The 16,037-nt window shown below is 32.4% G+C and overlaps 1 protein-coding gene across 1 annotated transcript in view; it reads left to right on the forward strand.

Annotated features, from left to right (window-relative positions):
* LOC107442357 (lipase member H) overlaps positions 1-16,037 on the forward strand; it is a 59,598-nt gene that overhangs the window by 25,206 nt on the left and 18,355 nt on the right. Inside the window, exons 3-4 of the mRNA XM_087159947.1 lie at positions 4,359-4,526; positions 6,653-6,758. Of these exons, the coding sequence (XP_087016073.1) occupies positions 4,359-4,526; positions 6,653-6,758 (274 nt within the window). The remainder of the gene's footprint in view (positions 1-4,358; positions 4,527-6,652; positions 6,759-16,037) is intronic.

Raw genomic sequence — 16,037 nt, forward strand, 5'->3', positions numbered from 1 at the left:
AAAATTTAGAATACTATGCATTTATAAAATTTACGTTGGTATGACTGTCCTCTTACCTACTATAAATAACATTTTTCCAATATGTGAAAAAAATTATTTACAGCAACAACAATAAAAACATAATAATGCACTTTATCTGTTTAGTGAACTAAACAGAAAGAAAAAATGAAACATTTTATATTATTCTAAAAAACCTTTCAAAAATTTTCACACAAAAATATACAAAATTTTTATGCAAAACGACCTGGACAACAATTGTCATTTAATCAGAATTTACGATACTGTATGGTTAAAAAGAATATTCACAATTTTTATGTGAAAGAGGTGGACAACTTAGTGTCATTTAATCGGAATCTAAGATTCTGTATGGTTAATGGGGTTATTTACTTGATGAAATTCTGTATTCCCCGTTAAAATGGAGGAAAACAGAATTTCATGAAGCACTGTGAAATGGAGAGATCCAGACTGGATAAAACAAAAATAGTTTATAAATTGTTTTTGTTTTCTTTTTTTCACTGTGTTGAGAAAAAAAAATTCAAGTTTCCTCGCCAAACATCTCCACACGCGATTCGGATCTCTCAAAAATATAGTGATTACTTCTTCCTTTGAAGAAAGCAGAAAAATTTTCATATTTGACCACTTTTTCATGATTTAATTTTAACATTTGTAAGTTGTGATTTTTCCTAAGTTTTGATACATGTAGTATTTCGAAATTTTGCTTACTTACATTTTTATTTTTTATTTATTTTGTGATCAGTTTCTTGGTCATTCTTTCTTTTTCCTATTTTTTCTTTTTGTTACCCTTCACCTTATTTTTTTCAATGTTTACTTATCAATGTTTTCAATGTTCACCTTATTTTTTTCAATGTTACTCAAACCTTTCATTTTTTCGATGTTTACTTTTATTGAAACATCAAACCTTTCATTTTTTCGATGTTTACTTTTATTGAAACATCAAACCTTTCATTTTTTCGATGTTTACTTTTATTGAAACATCAAACCTTTCATTTTTTCGATGATTACTTTTATTGAAACATCAAACTTTTATTTTTTCAATGTTTACTTTTACTGAAACATCCTCAACTTTTTTATTTTTTCGATGTTTACTTTTACTGAAACATCAAACTTCATTTTTTTCCCCACAATTTTTAACCTTAACATTTTGAGAAGTTTGCTGTCTAATGTGCAAAGATAAGCTGTCATTGTGTGAATTAGCAGAGGTGATCAATCTCTTACCAAATTAAGTAACAACTGGCTCGACACAATCAATAAACAAACAAAAATCTTTGCAAGTTTACAACCCTACTAAAGCATATGGTAAATCAGTATCAAGTATAAAAACTTAACTGAGTTAAAAATTTCGCCTATCGTAATAAGGGAAACTCACAAATTTTGTTAAGTGTTAACTGTCCTTTTGTTTGGGTAACATTTTAAGTATTCACATTTTTTTTCATAGGAATATTTAGTTTTAACCAAGTCCGAAAAAGCAAAATTTTTACAAATTTCCTTAAAGTTTTTTTTTCCGAGTGTATTCAGTTACTAACACATTTCATCTTGTGTTTTATCATTTTCTTATCTTTATGTTGGAATTAACTCTGAGCAATAAGAAACTTTGTTTATTTATGGAAATCTCTGAGCTAGAACTAATTACTAACGTTGGACTCAAGCATTAATGTCTGGTTTCACATTTTAATTCCAATTCTTAAAACAAATATTTTATTCATTTTCTAAACTATTTGTATTATTTTTATCATTTCTTGATTTAATTTCTAATTTCTACCACACCGCAATTGCATTCAAAATAAGAATATTTTAATAGCATTTTTAGCTTCCCCCTAAACACTATAATAAAACAAAAATATAAATTCAACTAATCAATAAATCTTAGAAACTGTAACACATAAAACAATATATATGAAAATAATTTCTCGAACATTTTTTATGCCAATCAAAACCAATTCACTAAAAATAAACATTTTTCACGAAAAAAAAAATTTCAACAGTAAATACGATCAATGTATAAAAAACAATAGTTTCAAATAAAACATCAAGTATGAAAAAAAAATTTAAAATCATGATCTAATTAATCAATAAAAATCAAAGAAATAAATGTTTTAAAAAAAAATATTTAAAGGATACGTAGATGGATAAAGTTCGAATTAATCCAAAACATATCTTGAAAGCCACAACATCAAATAAAAGTTGATAGGAAAGAATTATACATTTTTTTTTTTTCGTGAAAATGATTCATAAATTCACCGAGAGTGAAGGAAAAATTGAAGCTTATTTTTCTTTAAGTTCTGAGTAGGAGGAGGGAATGTCGAACATCTAAGTAGACCATCGTAAACAATTCCGGGGTGAGAAAACACTTCATCGACGATTAATCCAGAGTAGCACTGGCATAACTAAACTTTCCGTAGGTCACTTGTTAAGTAAAGGGATGGGATTTCTTCAGAACGGAATTAGGCGATTTTTTCACCTTCGGCGATTCTCTTTTTCACCCCCATTGGTTGGTGGGATGAGAAATTACCATAGCCGGCCTCTAAAGAACTGCGTAGCAGGCCTAAGATTCAAATTTATAAACACAAATTTTCTTTTACAGGTTTCCTCCGCAAAGCAAAAATCCGGCCGGCTTGTAATAACGGGGGAACCACACCGTTATTTTTTAGTTATTTACAGTCAAAGCAGCATGATTAACGAGTCCATATTGTGCATAATCTTTTTTATTTAGTAGCGATGGTGAAAGCATATATCTTAGCCGCCTCCAAGCTAGAGATGGGGGGAGACCCCATGTCCCGTCTAAGCTGACGGATTTTATTTAAGCATGATAAACAACAAAAAGCCACGCAAAAACATTCCTCTTGCATTTTATAGGATGATTAAAGGTTGTGAAGAGGTCAGTCATTATCACCTTTTTCTGTATTCCTACGCCTCATCAATTTATTTATTACTCATAGCAAATCGTTTAATCTTTCCTTATATGGAAGTGAAAGATCTTAAAATAACTTCTCTTTTGAAGTATAAATCTAATTATTATTCATTGGCATGTTTTTAGCCTTGAAGTCCCAAAATAGAATTTCTACCCTTATCCTTTACCAAAGATATTTTATGAAAACGAATGAAGTTTTTATGCTTTTATTAATACAAAAGTATTAATTTTTGTATTACATATATATATATATATATATATATATATATATATATATATATATATATATATATATATATATATATATATATATATATATATATATATATATATATATATATAAACTGTGTTAAATTCCGTCTTGAAAGAACCTATAACTCTGAAGGAAATGTACCCCTCCCAATGATAACTTAAGAAATAACTCCAACAAACTCCAAACTGCACCCAATACAATATATGAGTAAAAAAACGATTCCTCAAGAGGAGAATTATTCAAGTTATGAACTTGAAGTATTGGCAATAATTAAGGATTAAGGCTTTGAAAAAATTTTCGAAATTATTTGGTAGGAAATAAATTTAAACTAGTAAGAGACTGTTCACCTTTCCAAAAGACTATGAGTAAAAAACAATTAAATCCTGAAATTGCTAGATGGGCACTATTTTTGAAAAACTTTGACTACGAAATTGTACATCGCCCAGGTAAACAAATGAAACATGTTGATTGTCTTAGTAGATATCCTATTACGCATATTACTTGTGACGAATTAACCTCTAAAATTGTTACTAACCAGATAAATGAGGAATACATTAACTCTATTAAACAACTTTTGGAAAATAAATCAATTGACGATTTTGTGGTAAAAAATAATGTTTTATATAAACTTAAGAATGATACTTACTTGTCAGTGGCTTCACAACAAATACAAACTGACATTATCAAATCCGCACATGATAATGGTCATTTTGGTATTAAACCCTTGATGTACTTAAACAAAACTATTATTTTTCAAATATGAAGAAATGTGTTGAATAATTATTAGCAAATAGGAAGGCAGGAAAAAGAGAAGGGTTTCTGAGCCCGATTCCTAAAAATAATATTCTCTTAGATACTTAACATATATTGATTTCATTGGTCCAATGCCTTCAACCAATAAAAACTATAAACATATTTTCACCGTAGTAGATGCTTTCCCCAAATTTGTTCGGTTGTCCCAAACAAAATCGATGTCAAGTCGAGATGCAATAGATAAATTAAAAACTCAACAGATAACTTTTGGGAATCCTTCAAGAATAACTACTGACAGAGGTACTGCGTTTACTTTCAAAATGTGAAAAAATAGTTAAAAAGTTCAAATGCTTCTAATTACTTTTCCCACTTTATATATTTAGATTAAAATAGTTTTTATCGTATTTTATCTTTTTAATTTAGTCCATTAAAGACAAGCTACTACAAGTTGACGACTACAATGTAGTTGTGTTTAATTGGACAGCTTATTCCAATAACATACCAATCAACGTTGTAATCAGTTATGATTTTTCAATACTTAACACTTTCTATGTGGCTTATAAATTGTCTTCATGGATGCATTTTCTTCAGGTAAGTAAAATATTAGATTAAATTATTAATGTTTCACGAAAAAATAAATTTATAGATTACTTGATTAAAACACTCAATTGAACTCGAGGCTTGCCAGTCCTCCTGGCAAATCTTGAGAATGGGCGCCTGTTTTTAAGCTCTTGAAATATGTCTACTTTTATTTCCATCTGCATATTTTTGAAGTCAATGGAGTTTTTTAATCAAGTAATATCTTATCACTTCAATTCCTCGGGATTATTTATCTAGTATTAACAATTAATTAATGACACTCGGTTGTGACACTCGAGTCCTTAGGAAAGTTTAAAAGAAAAGAAAAAAGATTCAAATTTGATTTCGGTTCTTACGGTTATCAAAAAGTGAACTTATAATTTCTCTCACTAATTAACTGATGAAATAAACTAATAAAATGATTCATAAGAAAATGAAAATAAATAAGTAAATGAATTGATAAGCAAAATGAAATTATGAATGAAATAAATATAAAAATGGTCAGATATCATAAATTTCACTATTTTACTTCTTTTTTGTACAAAGTTAGAATTTTCAGTGTGTGCTTTAAACCTCAATATAGTGACAAATCGCTTTACACTTAATACAATGTTGTGTGTTAAACTAAACTACCAAATTCTTAAAACTTGATTAAACCATGCTTGACAACTACCAACCCGAAACTTGATTACCTAATGCTATTGTTTTATTAAAATGGAAATATTGTCTAATGCAACTCCCCTTATTTAAGCAAATTTGTACGATTATTGTAAGACTTGAGTGTATCCAAATAGAAGATAAATTGACCGGCACAATAATTTAAGGAAAGGAGGAGAATTCCAATACAAAAAATAGACATAATTTAATGGTAGGAAGCTTATTTTTATACTAAACAGAAATATGGAAAATTACAAATAAAAATTTATACAGTTGAAGAAATTTATATCATAAAATAATTCAGAAAATGTTTTGAAAAAAAAATCGCTTGAAGCTCTGACCTTTACAACAAGAAAAAAACTCACGAATAACATCAGGAGAATATCAGTCAGATAATAAATCGGAGACTAAGAATGCTCCAGCTACAATTCTAGCAATAGCTTTAACAATGGGAGCCGGAAGGTGAAACAAAACGAAGATCTTTAGTAACACACACAAAAAAGAAAACGGTAGATAACGATGTAGGATAGGATATGTTGTTCAATTCAGCACCGTAATATTAAAAAATAACATTTTAGGAGGTAAAGAGAGTGATCTGGAACAACTGACCTGTAGCAATGACGAATAAAGCAGAGAACTTTATGAGCCACGAGGTGCGAAGAAGAAACATAGGTAAAGATAGTATGGTTCAGAGATTAACGTGTAGCTACAATTATTGAATTCCGACTCACTAGTATATAATATATGTTAACTCGACTCTATGATGAGGTACGCCCCATATTGGTGACCTGCGCACGTGATCTGAACACGCCTACATCACTAGACACCTCCACTTCGATTTGAATAAGCCTACTTCGAAAGATGGTTCACATTTAACAGTTCACTTGCTGTTTGTGACTGCGACATTGTCCTCATGACTCTGTTGCTGTTGGCTTGTATACACTCGACTGCTAATGGCCACATAGCAGACACCACGACATTGAACAGCTCTCAAAAGTCCGATGATCTTACTATACAGCTCTCCCGGCTTCTCACTAAACAGCGATGAGTATAGTAATATCCGTCCATCGAATTCTATCACAGATAAAATTTTGGTGGGGAACTATTGTAGTGTGTCTACCACTACAATTATTCAATTGCAATTCGCTAATATATAAGATATGTTAACTCATTTCGATGTTGGAGTACCTTTTCATAGATTGACATTGCCGATAACATTCGCCCCACAAACAGATATTCTTGAAGCCATTATTTGGTAATGTTGCAAATAAACATTAAATTACTTTTGCTAAGTTCTTTCTTTACTATGAGACTTTTGAAGAAGTGTAGTGTCCTAGATTAAATTTTTATTACAAATGATGAGTCAGGTTATTGATCAAAAACTACTCAAACCATTTGTTTCCTAAATTGGAAAGATCCTTGTTTCTTGACTTGCAATATTCTTCAGCAATAATTTTTAAAATACTATGTTATTTTTGTAGTTACATGGAGCAGATACGAAGCATTTCCATTTGATAGGTCACAGTTTGGGATGTTCTTTAATTCACCTTGCTGTACAACCTGTTTGCAATTTGGGACACATTACATGTAAGTAGAATTTAGTTTCAGAATGCCTTACCTACAGTTACTGAATGAAACATTCAATACTTAGGGCATTTCTTAAGGAATGCGGGGTTTTTTGCTTTAATTTTCCATGATTGTTTTGTTTGATAATTGTTATAATGAGTATCACATCATCTTATGGGTTATTAGAAGAAAAACAATTATGTTTATACAAAACTTCAATTATAAAGACACACTTCATTAAATTATTTATTAATCTAGTCACCATAGTATTCATGATACATAAAGTTTTTACCTCTTACCGATCACTATTTTTATCTCTTATACACTGAAGAGTCAAAAAAACTGGTATACCACGGTACATACAAGGGTACACGTGTGGGCCTTCGGCTCCGAAAGCCCATATCGATGATGTTTCGTTGAATGGTTCGCACGCTGACAGTTGTTGATGGCCCAGCATTGAAATCTGCTGCAATTTGTGGAAGGGTTGCACGTTTGTCACGTTTAATGATTCTCGTCGATCGTCGCTGCTCCCGTTCTTGCATGATCTTTTTCCGATGTCGTATATTTGATGTTTTACCGGATTTCCGATACTCACGGTATACTCGTGAAATGGTCGTACGTGAAAATCCAACTTTCATTGCTATCGCGGAGATGCTATGTGCCATCTCCCGTGTGCCGACTATAACACCACGTTCAAACTCACTTAAATATGTATAACCTGGCATTGTAGCAGCAGAAACCGATCTAAGAACTGTGCTAGACACTCGTTGTCTTATATACGCATTGCCGATCGCAGAGCTAAACATTTATTTGCATACTCATGCCTGTACAAATTTTTTTGGCTCTTCAGTGTATTATCAGATATTTTGGATGTTGTTTTTCAGCAATCTCAATATGGTTGTTCCTATTTATTAAGCTTTTTGAACTTCTTTACACAAGGTTAACAAGGTATGTTTTTCTGCCTTTAAAAGTAAGCAAAATTTGAAATATACTACGGCCAAAGGAAATATTTATTTTCAACAATAATACTATTTGTCTGTGGTATTATTAAAACTCGCTTAAAGCTAATAAGAGATTCCATCCCATCTGAGCAATTCTCATCGTCATCTCATGAGATTTAAACGCAAAAAGTGCCTTGTGTGGTCCAATGAGCGACGAACGGATGAACGATCTTGTGGAGTTCATAACTCTCATGGATTTAAATGTTCTTCATGATGCCTACTCACTTTCCATTTTTGATTCAACAATCAGCCACTGTTGAGCCGCCTCTGAGTTTTGAGCATTCACCTTCCAATGAGGGGAACTGGGTTCAAATTCCAGAGATGTTTGGTCAATAAAAAGTTCCACATCCGGCTTCCACCAACCACAGTGATGAAATGAAATATCCTCAGTGGTTGACGAATCATAAATTAGAGTCCCCTTGCCTTCAAGGCTAATCGTGGGAGGTTCTCGTGATCTTCCTCTCCATGTAACGTGGGTTAGTCCCCCACGAAGGCAAATTTCTCCCAATATTTGATCCAGGAGTTCCCTTGTCTTCTGGATTGAGTTCCGAATAACAAGGCTATGGAGTTGAACATTAGTAGTCGTAAACCCAAAACACTGAGTTGGCTGTTCAACGACGATTATAAAATTAAAAAATAAAATCAGCCGTTGCTGGATCGATTTGATTCTAGCGAATGTTACATTGGATATCAGGGAATGGCAGTTCGTGGGCTGTGAAACTTTTACTGATCATAAATTAGTGACCATGCTCATTGGTTTAGGAAGAAAAGGAATGACTTTTTTTACTCGAATTAAATAAGAAGGTTTGAAACAAATTGAACTGAGTATTACACAAATTGCTTTACAATCTATGGAAGAATTGGCTAAAATAAATACAGAACAGAAGTTTAATGCTTTTATCTCAGAAACCACCAAAGAAATCATCATATTATACGGTTAGTCTAAGAAAAAGATACGCAAAATCTACAAACTAGCAAACAAAAACTCCTTGTGGTGGGCTTAATATTCGTTTATTAAAGGAAAACAGTTTAGAGTTAAAAGAAGATTATTTCAGGCTGAGAACGATATAAAAAGAAAATAGATAATGAAAAAGAAAAATCGCTGTTTTAAAAGGCAATAACAGAAACTAAGAAAGTAAAACTTAATAATTACTTATCGATATAGTGACGTAAGATTGCTTTAGACCTGGCTGTCAGGGGAAAAATTTAAGAAAAAAAGCCATACAGAAGATCTTATAGTCAGATGGAACTCACATGGCGTCGCGAAAGGACAGAATCAATTCAATTCTTCAATGTCAATTTATGCAGAACCTGAAAGACGAACTTCTAGAACCGACCTTATCAAACCATTTACAAAAGAGAAAGTCCAATAAGTTATCAATGACCTTAAAAACAATAAAGCTTTAGGTCCAGATTAAATTCCTCTGGAAATAACTAAAGCTTCTTTCAATATAGAATCCGCATGGTTTACTAAAATAATTAGCAAATGCTTTGAACTTAACTACTTTTCAACAGACTTGAAAATTGCCAAAATTGTACTAACTGGCAAAGATCTGTAATAACCAGACAGCTTCAGACCTATATTTTTACTTCTGGTGTAGGGCAAGAGTCTTGATACGCTATTAACAAAAAGATTAATCATTTACCTGTAAAATAGCAAATTACACAATAAAAGATCAACATGGATTCAGAAAACATCAATTCATCATGTTCGGCCTTAAATTCAGTTTGCCTCATCACTAGAGGGCGCTATTATTCATGTTCTATTATTTCTATTAATTTTGTTGTTCAGTGTGTGTAAACAAAGAGGAATAAAGTTAGATTTAGAAGCGCGTGCTGTTTCTTGTCTAGTCTCATCATCGAAATGGTTCGTCCTAGCCCCAGTACATAATTTTTAAGATGAATGACAATGACACAGTCAACGAAACTTCTAATTCCATGGAATAACATTTAAAAAACCCAAAAGAAAATCCCAACTCAAATCAGAAGCACACCTCTTTTTGCGGGAGATCACAGTCAAACACGGATTCCCTCCTAAAACGTAAGAAAATCATTAAAGGTAAGCTAACCAGATTAATTACTCAAGTAAATAGCTTGCAAAGTCAGGAGATTTTTTGTTTCCAATATCGAAGTTTATCAAAACGATACTGATTCATTAAGTATTGACGTAAATAATTTAAATGATGAAATTCTATTTTCTTGTTCTGATACAGAATTCGATAAATATGAAGAAGAAATGCATGAATTACTTTCAAAAGTAGATACTTTAAAAATTACTTTAAAGAATGAATTAAAAAAGCGTAATGAAGATCACGTTAATGTAAATAATATTGCGTCTCAAAATACATCCAATGCTGATGTAAATAGTTTAAAACTTCCCCGTATAGAGCTACCATTATTTACTTCTAATTATCTTGATTGGATTTCATTTCGCGATTTATTCTTAGCAAGCGTAGGAAATAACAGTTCTCTAAGTAATTGTCAAAAATTACAGTACCTTAAACTCTCTGTTAAAGGGGAATCAGCTACTTTATTACAATCTATTCAAATTACTAATGAAAATTACGAAAGAGCGTGGAATGCACTTAAAGAACGTTATGAATACAAAACAGAAATCATTAACGCAGCATTAAACCGGTTAATTTCTCAACCTAGCTTAAAATAGGAGTCCGCGTCAGGATTACGAAAATTAATTGATACTACTTCGCAATGTATTGATATATTAAAGGTCCTTAAACAGCCTGTTGAGCACTGGAACACTATCATTATTTTTCTTTTAAAAGGGAAACTTGATCCAGAAACACTTCGCGTTTGGACGTTAGAACAAACAAAAAATATCCCTTCGTTCGCAGAATTTAGAACTTTTGTTTTGAATAAAGCTAACGGGCTAGCGTCTTTGGCTCTACGCCAAAAAGAAAAATAAATGCAAACTTTGAAAGCGGAGCCAATCGAAATCGAAAAATAAATAAATCATTTTCATCCCAATTAGTTTCTCATTTTTGTTTGTTTTGCAAAAGTGATACTCATTTCGGATTATTCAAATGCAATAGTTTTATTGAACTTCCGATGAAAGAAAAATGGGATGTAGCAAACAAAAATAAGCTTTGTGCGAATTGTCTCAAATCGAATAAAACTCATTCAATTACGAAATGCCGTATGGGAACTTGTAAGAATTGCGCTCAGCCGCATAATACATTATTATGTTCAAAAAATTCAAATGAAACAAAATTAAGAGCACAGGGGGAAAACGAAACAATTTCTACTATTAGTAGCAACAACACAACTATTCCAGTCACACAAAGCGTTTTATTACCCACCGCTGTTGTTAATGTTCAGGGCGGTGATGGCTCACTACATAAATGCAGACTCCTTATAGATTCAGCCAGTCAGGGCACATTCATTAAGGAGAGTTGTGTTAATTTATTAAAGTTAAAAAGAAATCGCGCGAGCATCAGTGTTGATGGCCTAAGTTCACAAAGAGTAGGTAAGGTTACAGGTTCAGTTCAACTACACATTACATCATTATTTTACAAAAATGCTAATATCACAACAGAAGCTTTAATTATACCCAAAATAACTTGTGATCTTCCTCAAACAGAGGTCAATGCGTCTGTTTTAAATTATTTTGAACAATTAAAATTAGCAGATGCAAATTGTCTCCAACCTGAACCTATAGATATTTTACTGGGTGCAGAAGTTTTTGGCGAAATATTGCTCAACGGACGTTTAACTATTCCAGAACTTTCATTAACTGCTCTAGAATCCATTTTTGGATGGGTTATTCTGGAAAAACAGAAAGCAAGTCACCTATCAAAACACTTACAATCATAACAAATCATGCTAGTTGCAGTGAAGCTGAATATCAGCTAGATAAATTCTGGAAGCTAGAAGAAATTACAGAAGCAAAGTCCTATTCAGAGGAAGAAATTGCATGCGAAAATCATTTGAAAGAAACATTTTCTCGAGACTCCACTGGCAGAATTGCTGTCAAATTTCCCTTTCGTGAATCATCTGAAAAACTTGGTTCATCAAGGAATTTTGCTATTCATCGTTTGCAACGTAGGTTTGTCAAAAATCAGTCACTTTCTATGCAGTATCATAAATTCATGCAAGAGTATTTAGATCTCGGACACATGGAATTAATACCAGAAACGGACATTGACATTCCAGCCACATCTAGTTTTTATCTCCCTCATCACCCAGTTCCAAACAAAATCGGGGATAAATTCCGTGTTGTTTTCGATGGTTCTGCAAAATCTTCAACTGGTGTTTCACTTAATGACAAATTGATGGTAGGACCGCAGTTGCAAGATGACTTAACAACATTGCTCATAAGATTTAGAACACATAAAATTGCTCTAACAGCAGACATTGAGAAAATGTACAGACAGGTTATTTTGAAGGACTCTGACTTTCAAAGAATCGTATGGCGTAACTCACCTTTTGAGCCTATTCAAGATTATCGACTCACTAGAATCGCCTACGGCACAGCTTCCACGCCTTATCTTGCTACAAAATGTCTTCAACAACTAGCAGCAGAAGAAGCAGATAATTTTCCTTTGGCCTCCAATGCAATCATGAAAGACTTTTACGTCGACGATTTAATGTCTGGAGCTGAGACACTCAGTAAAGCTCATGAATTACAAACACAATTAATGCAAATGTTATCAAGCGCAGGATTCAGTCTGAGGAAATGGGCATCAAAAAGCAATGAATTTCTGAAGACAATTGATGCAGACTTGTGCTTGAAAAATACATCCCTTGACCTAGACAGTGAAAATAACATAAAGACCTTAGGTGTTCTTTGGAACCCAGCAGACGATGTGTTCCTTTTCAAGATTACTCCAACATCCTTTGAAGGTACCTTGACAAAACGCCTACTTCTTTCCACTATTGCCAGAACATTCGACCCTCTAGGTTGGTTGGCACCTATTACAATTAAATGCAAGCTAATTATGCAAGAACTGTGGAAGCATAAATTGCAGTGGGATGAAACGATCTCTCCAAACATCTCACAAGAGTGGACAAAGCTTGCAGAAGATATGATGCTCGTAAAAGACATCAAAATACCAAGACTCTTGTCACCTAACAAGTAATTTCAATTATTTGGTTTCAGCGACGCTTCAGAAAAGGCTTACGCGGCTGTCATATACTGTCGCTCAGTGCTAGATGCTAAACAAATCAGTGTTCAACTTGCTGTATCCAAAACAAGAGTTGCACCACTAACGAATGAATCTCTTCCAAGACTAGAACTATGCGGAGCTTTGCTTCTAGCCATATATGGCAGTACTTTTACTTTCATTACTTGTACCACCGGTACAAGTAAAAAGTACGTACTTTTACTTGTACTTCGTTACTTTTTAAATTTAGTACTTTTACTTGTACTTTCGTTACTTTTTTTGGGAAAAAGTACAAGTATTTGTAACGGAAATGTCGAATGAAATCGTTACTTTTTTCTAAAACTCGGTAAGCTTTCTAAAAAAACTTTTTTTTAAAAAATGCAGTCAAAATGCAATTATCTTGCAAAATGAATAAAAATATTAATTAGGAAGTTATTTTCATTCATTTTCGAGTTTTATGCATTTGTTTAATACATTTTAAATAAAAATTGTTGGATTTTGTTATTACGTTTTTCAATTTTCTTTTTGATCTCACTAATATTACATTTTTGTCTTAATACATTTTTTACTAAATACATTTTTACCTAGTACATTTTTTACTAAAATTATGTTTATGCCCGACCTTGTCAAACAACGCCCAGTCAAATCTCTAAGAACTTCGGAACTATTTGTGCTACTGAAAACTATTTTACTATTTTAACTCTTGAAAACTCGAAGGTATTAATTTAGCTGCTGATACTAAAATTCGTTTACAAATTTTAATCATTCCGTTTGGCAGAAATGTTTGGAAAATGATTTTCTCGCATGACTTCAGCATTAGCCATTGTTACAAATAAAACTGTTCTGTTTCAACTTATACTGCACATTCAATTATTTTTTACCAGCTCAAAGATCACAAAGCTATCTGAAATCCCATGTTTGCTTTGTTTATTTTTGTGCTTTTAAAACGCGTTTCTATAGAGTAAAACAATTTTAAATCAATGGTAATTTAAATAAATAAAAATAATAAACTAAAAATTAAAATCAATAGATAAAATTTCTTTTTAGTGCAAATCCATAAAAAGTTTGATATTAAAATTATATTTGATTTTAAAATTATATTATACGATTATATCATAAAATTATATTATAACATTCTTCCGAATTTAAAAGTAAATTAATGTCCATAACTTTCAAAATTAAAAATAATTAAATAAATAAAACCAATTTTGCAAAAACATTGAAGAACATAAGAATATTATTCAATAAAATTTTAGGTTACTTTGAATTTTCGATTTCCTAGAAATGTACTTTTAAATCGTTACTTTTTTTGTTTTGTACTTGTACTTTTACTTGTACTTTTTACTCGTTACTTTTTTAAATAAGAACTTTTTACTTTTTACTCGTTACTTTTTTCAAAAATACTTGTACTTTTACTCGTTACTTTTTAAAAGTAACGTTGCCATATATGCTTCTAGCAGAGCTGATGAAATTTACGTGCAGTGCATTAAATTTTCCAATATCCCAATCTCACTTCTACACAAATTCAACTATCGTTCTTTCTTGGTTGGGATCGCCATCCAGCCGATGGAAAACCTTTGTTGCCAACAGAGTAGCAAAGATCCTAGGCTTATCTTCCCCAAATCAGTGGCATCACATTAGTGGTGATACAAATCCAGCAGATATAGCAACCCGTGGTGTGTCATCATCAACATTATTCACATCTCAGTGGTTTAGTGGTCCAACATTTCTGTATCAACCGATTTCTTTCCAAACAGATATGCTCATATCTCAAATGTGTGAGCCTATGCCTGAAGAAAGAGTGTGTACTGTGCAGTCAATTGCTACAATCAGCCATTCATCTGAACCAAATGAATTGATAAACAATTTCTCCTATTTCTCTAAACTTAAACGTGTAACAGCATATTGTTTAAGGTTCATTCACAATTGCAGAAACTCCAAAAGTAAGGTAACTGGTTTTGTAAAAAGTGATGAACTTAATAATGCTATGAATGTATTGATTAAATTAGTTCAATCTGTTGAGTTTAATAATGAGATCAATGCTCTCCAAAAAAATCAACCCTTATCTTGCAAAAGAAAAATTTTAACTCTCAATCCCTTTTTGGATCATTCAGGTATTCTGAGAGTGGGAGGTCGCTTGCGACATGCAAATATCGGATACGACCAAAAACATCCCATCTTACTGCCAAAAAGGCATACCTTAACTGATCTCATTGTTAGACATTATCATCAAAATTTATTACATGCTAGTGCTCAACTTGTACAATCTTCCATTCTGGAAACTTTTTGGATCATGGGTGCTAGAGATATTATCAGACATTTAATTAGAAAATGTGTTAAATGTTGTAGAATTAGAGCATCTGTCACTAACCAAATGATGAGTGATTTGCCATCCAGTCGAATTTCTCCAGCTCCTACATTTTTACGATGTGGAGTTGATTATACAGGCCCGTTCCAAATTAAAACAACTAAAGGACGGGGCTTTAAAACATTCAAGGCATATATAGCTCTTTTTATTTGCTTTACAACTAGAGCTATCCATTTAGAGTTGGTCCCTGATCTTTCTGCAGATGCCTTCATTGCAGCCCTAAAGCGATTTATTTCACGTAGAGGTAAGTGTAGCGACATATACAGTGACTGCGGGTCTTTTATTGGAGCTAAGAGTAAACTAATGGAATATGAAAGACTAGCAAATTCAAAGGGTTATAATCAAAATGTTGACAAATTTTTGTCTTATATGGGTATACGTTGGCATCTAAACGTGCCCGGCGCTCCTCACATGGGGAGCCTATGGGAAGTGGGCATTAAATCCACGAAATATCATTTAAAACGGGTTGTGGGTGATATCAAATTAACACACGAAGAATTTGAGACCCTCTTAGCCCAGATCGAAGCTTGTCTCAATTCTCGACCTTTAACTGCCTTATCTTGTGACCCTAACGACCTATCGGCCTTAACACCAGGTCATTTTATAATCGGAAGACCATTAACAAGCATTCCCGAACCAAATTATACCGAATCTAACATTTCTTATCTTACAAGATGGCAGATAATTCAAAAAATGGTACAGTAGTTTTGGAAACGTTGGCACAAGGAATACTTGTGTAGACTGCAACAACGACCAGAATGGATTTTGCCTACTAAAAACATCGAAGTTAATGATTTGTGTTTGTTAAAAG

The sequence above is a fragment of the Parasteatoda tepidariorum genome, chromosome 3, assembly GCF_982258835.1.
Source record: "Parasteatoda tepidariorum strain Cologne lab strain chromosome 3, Ptep-v5.0, whole genome shotgun sequence".
In the NCBI taxonomy this organism is placed as follows: Eukaryota; Metazoa; Arthropoda; class Arachnida; order Araneae; family Theridiidae; genus Parasteatoda; species Parasteatoda tepidariorum.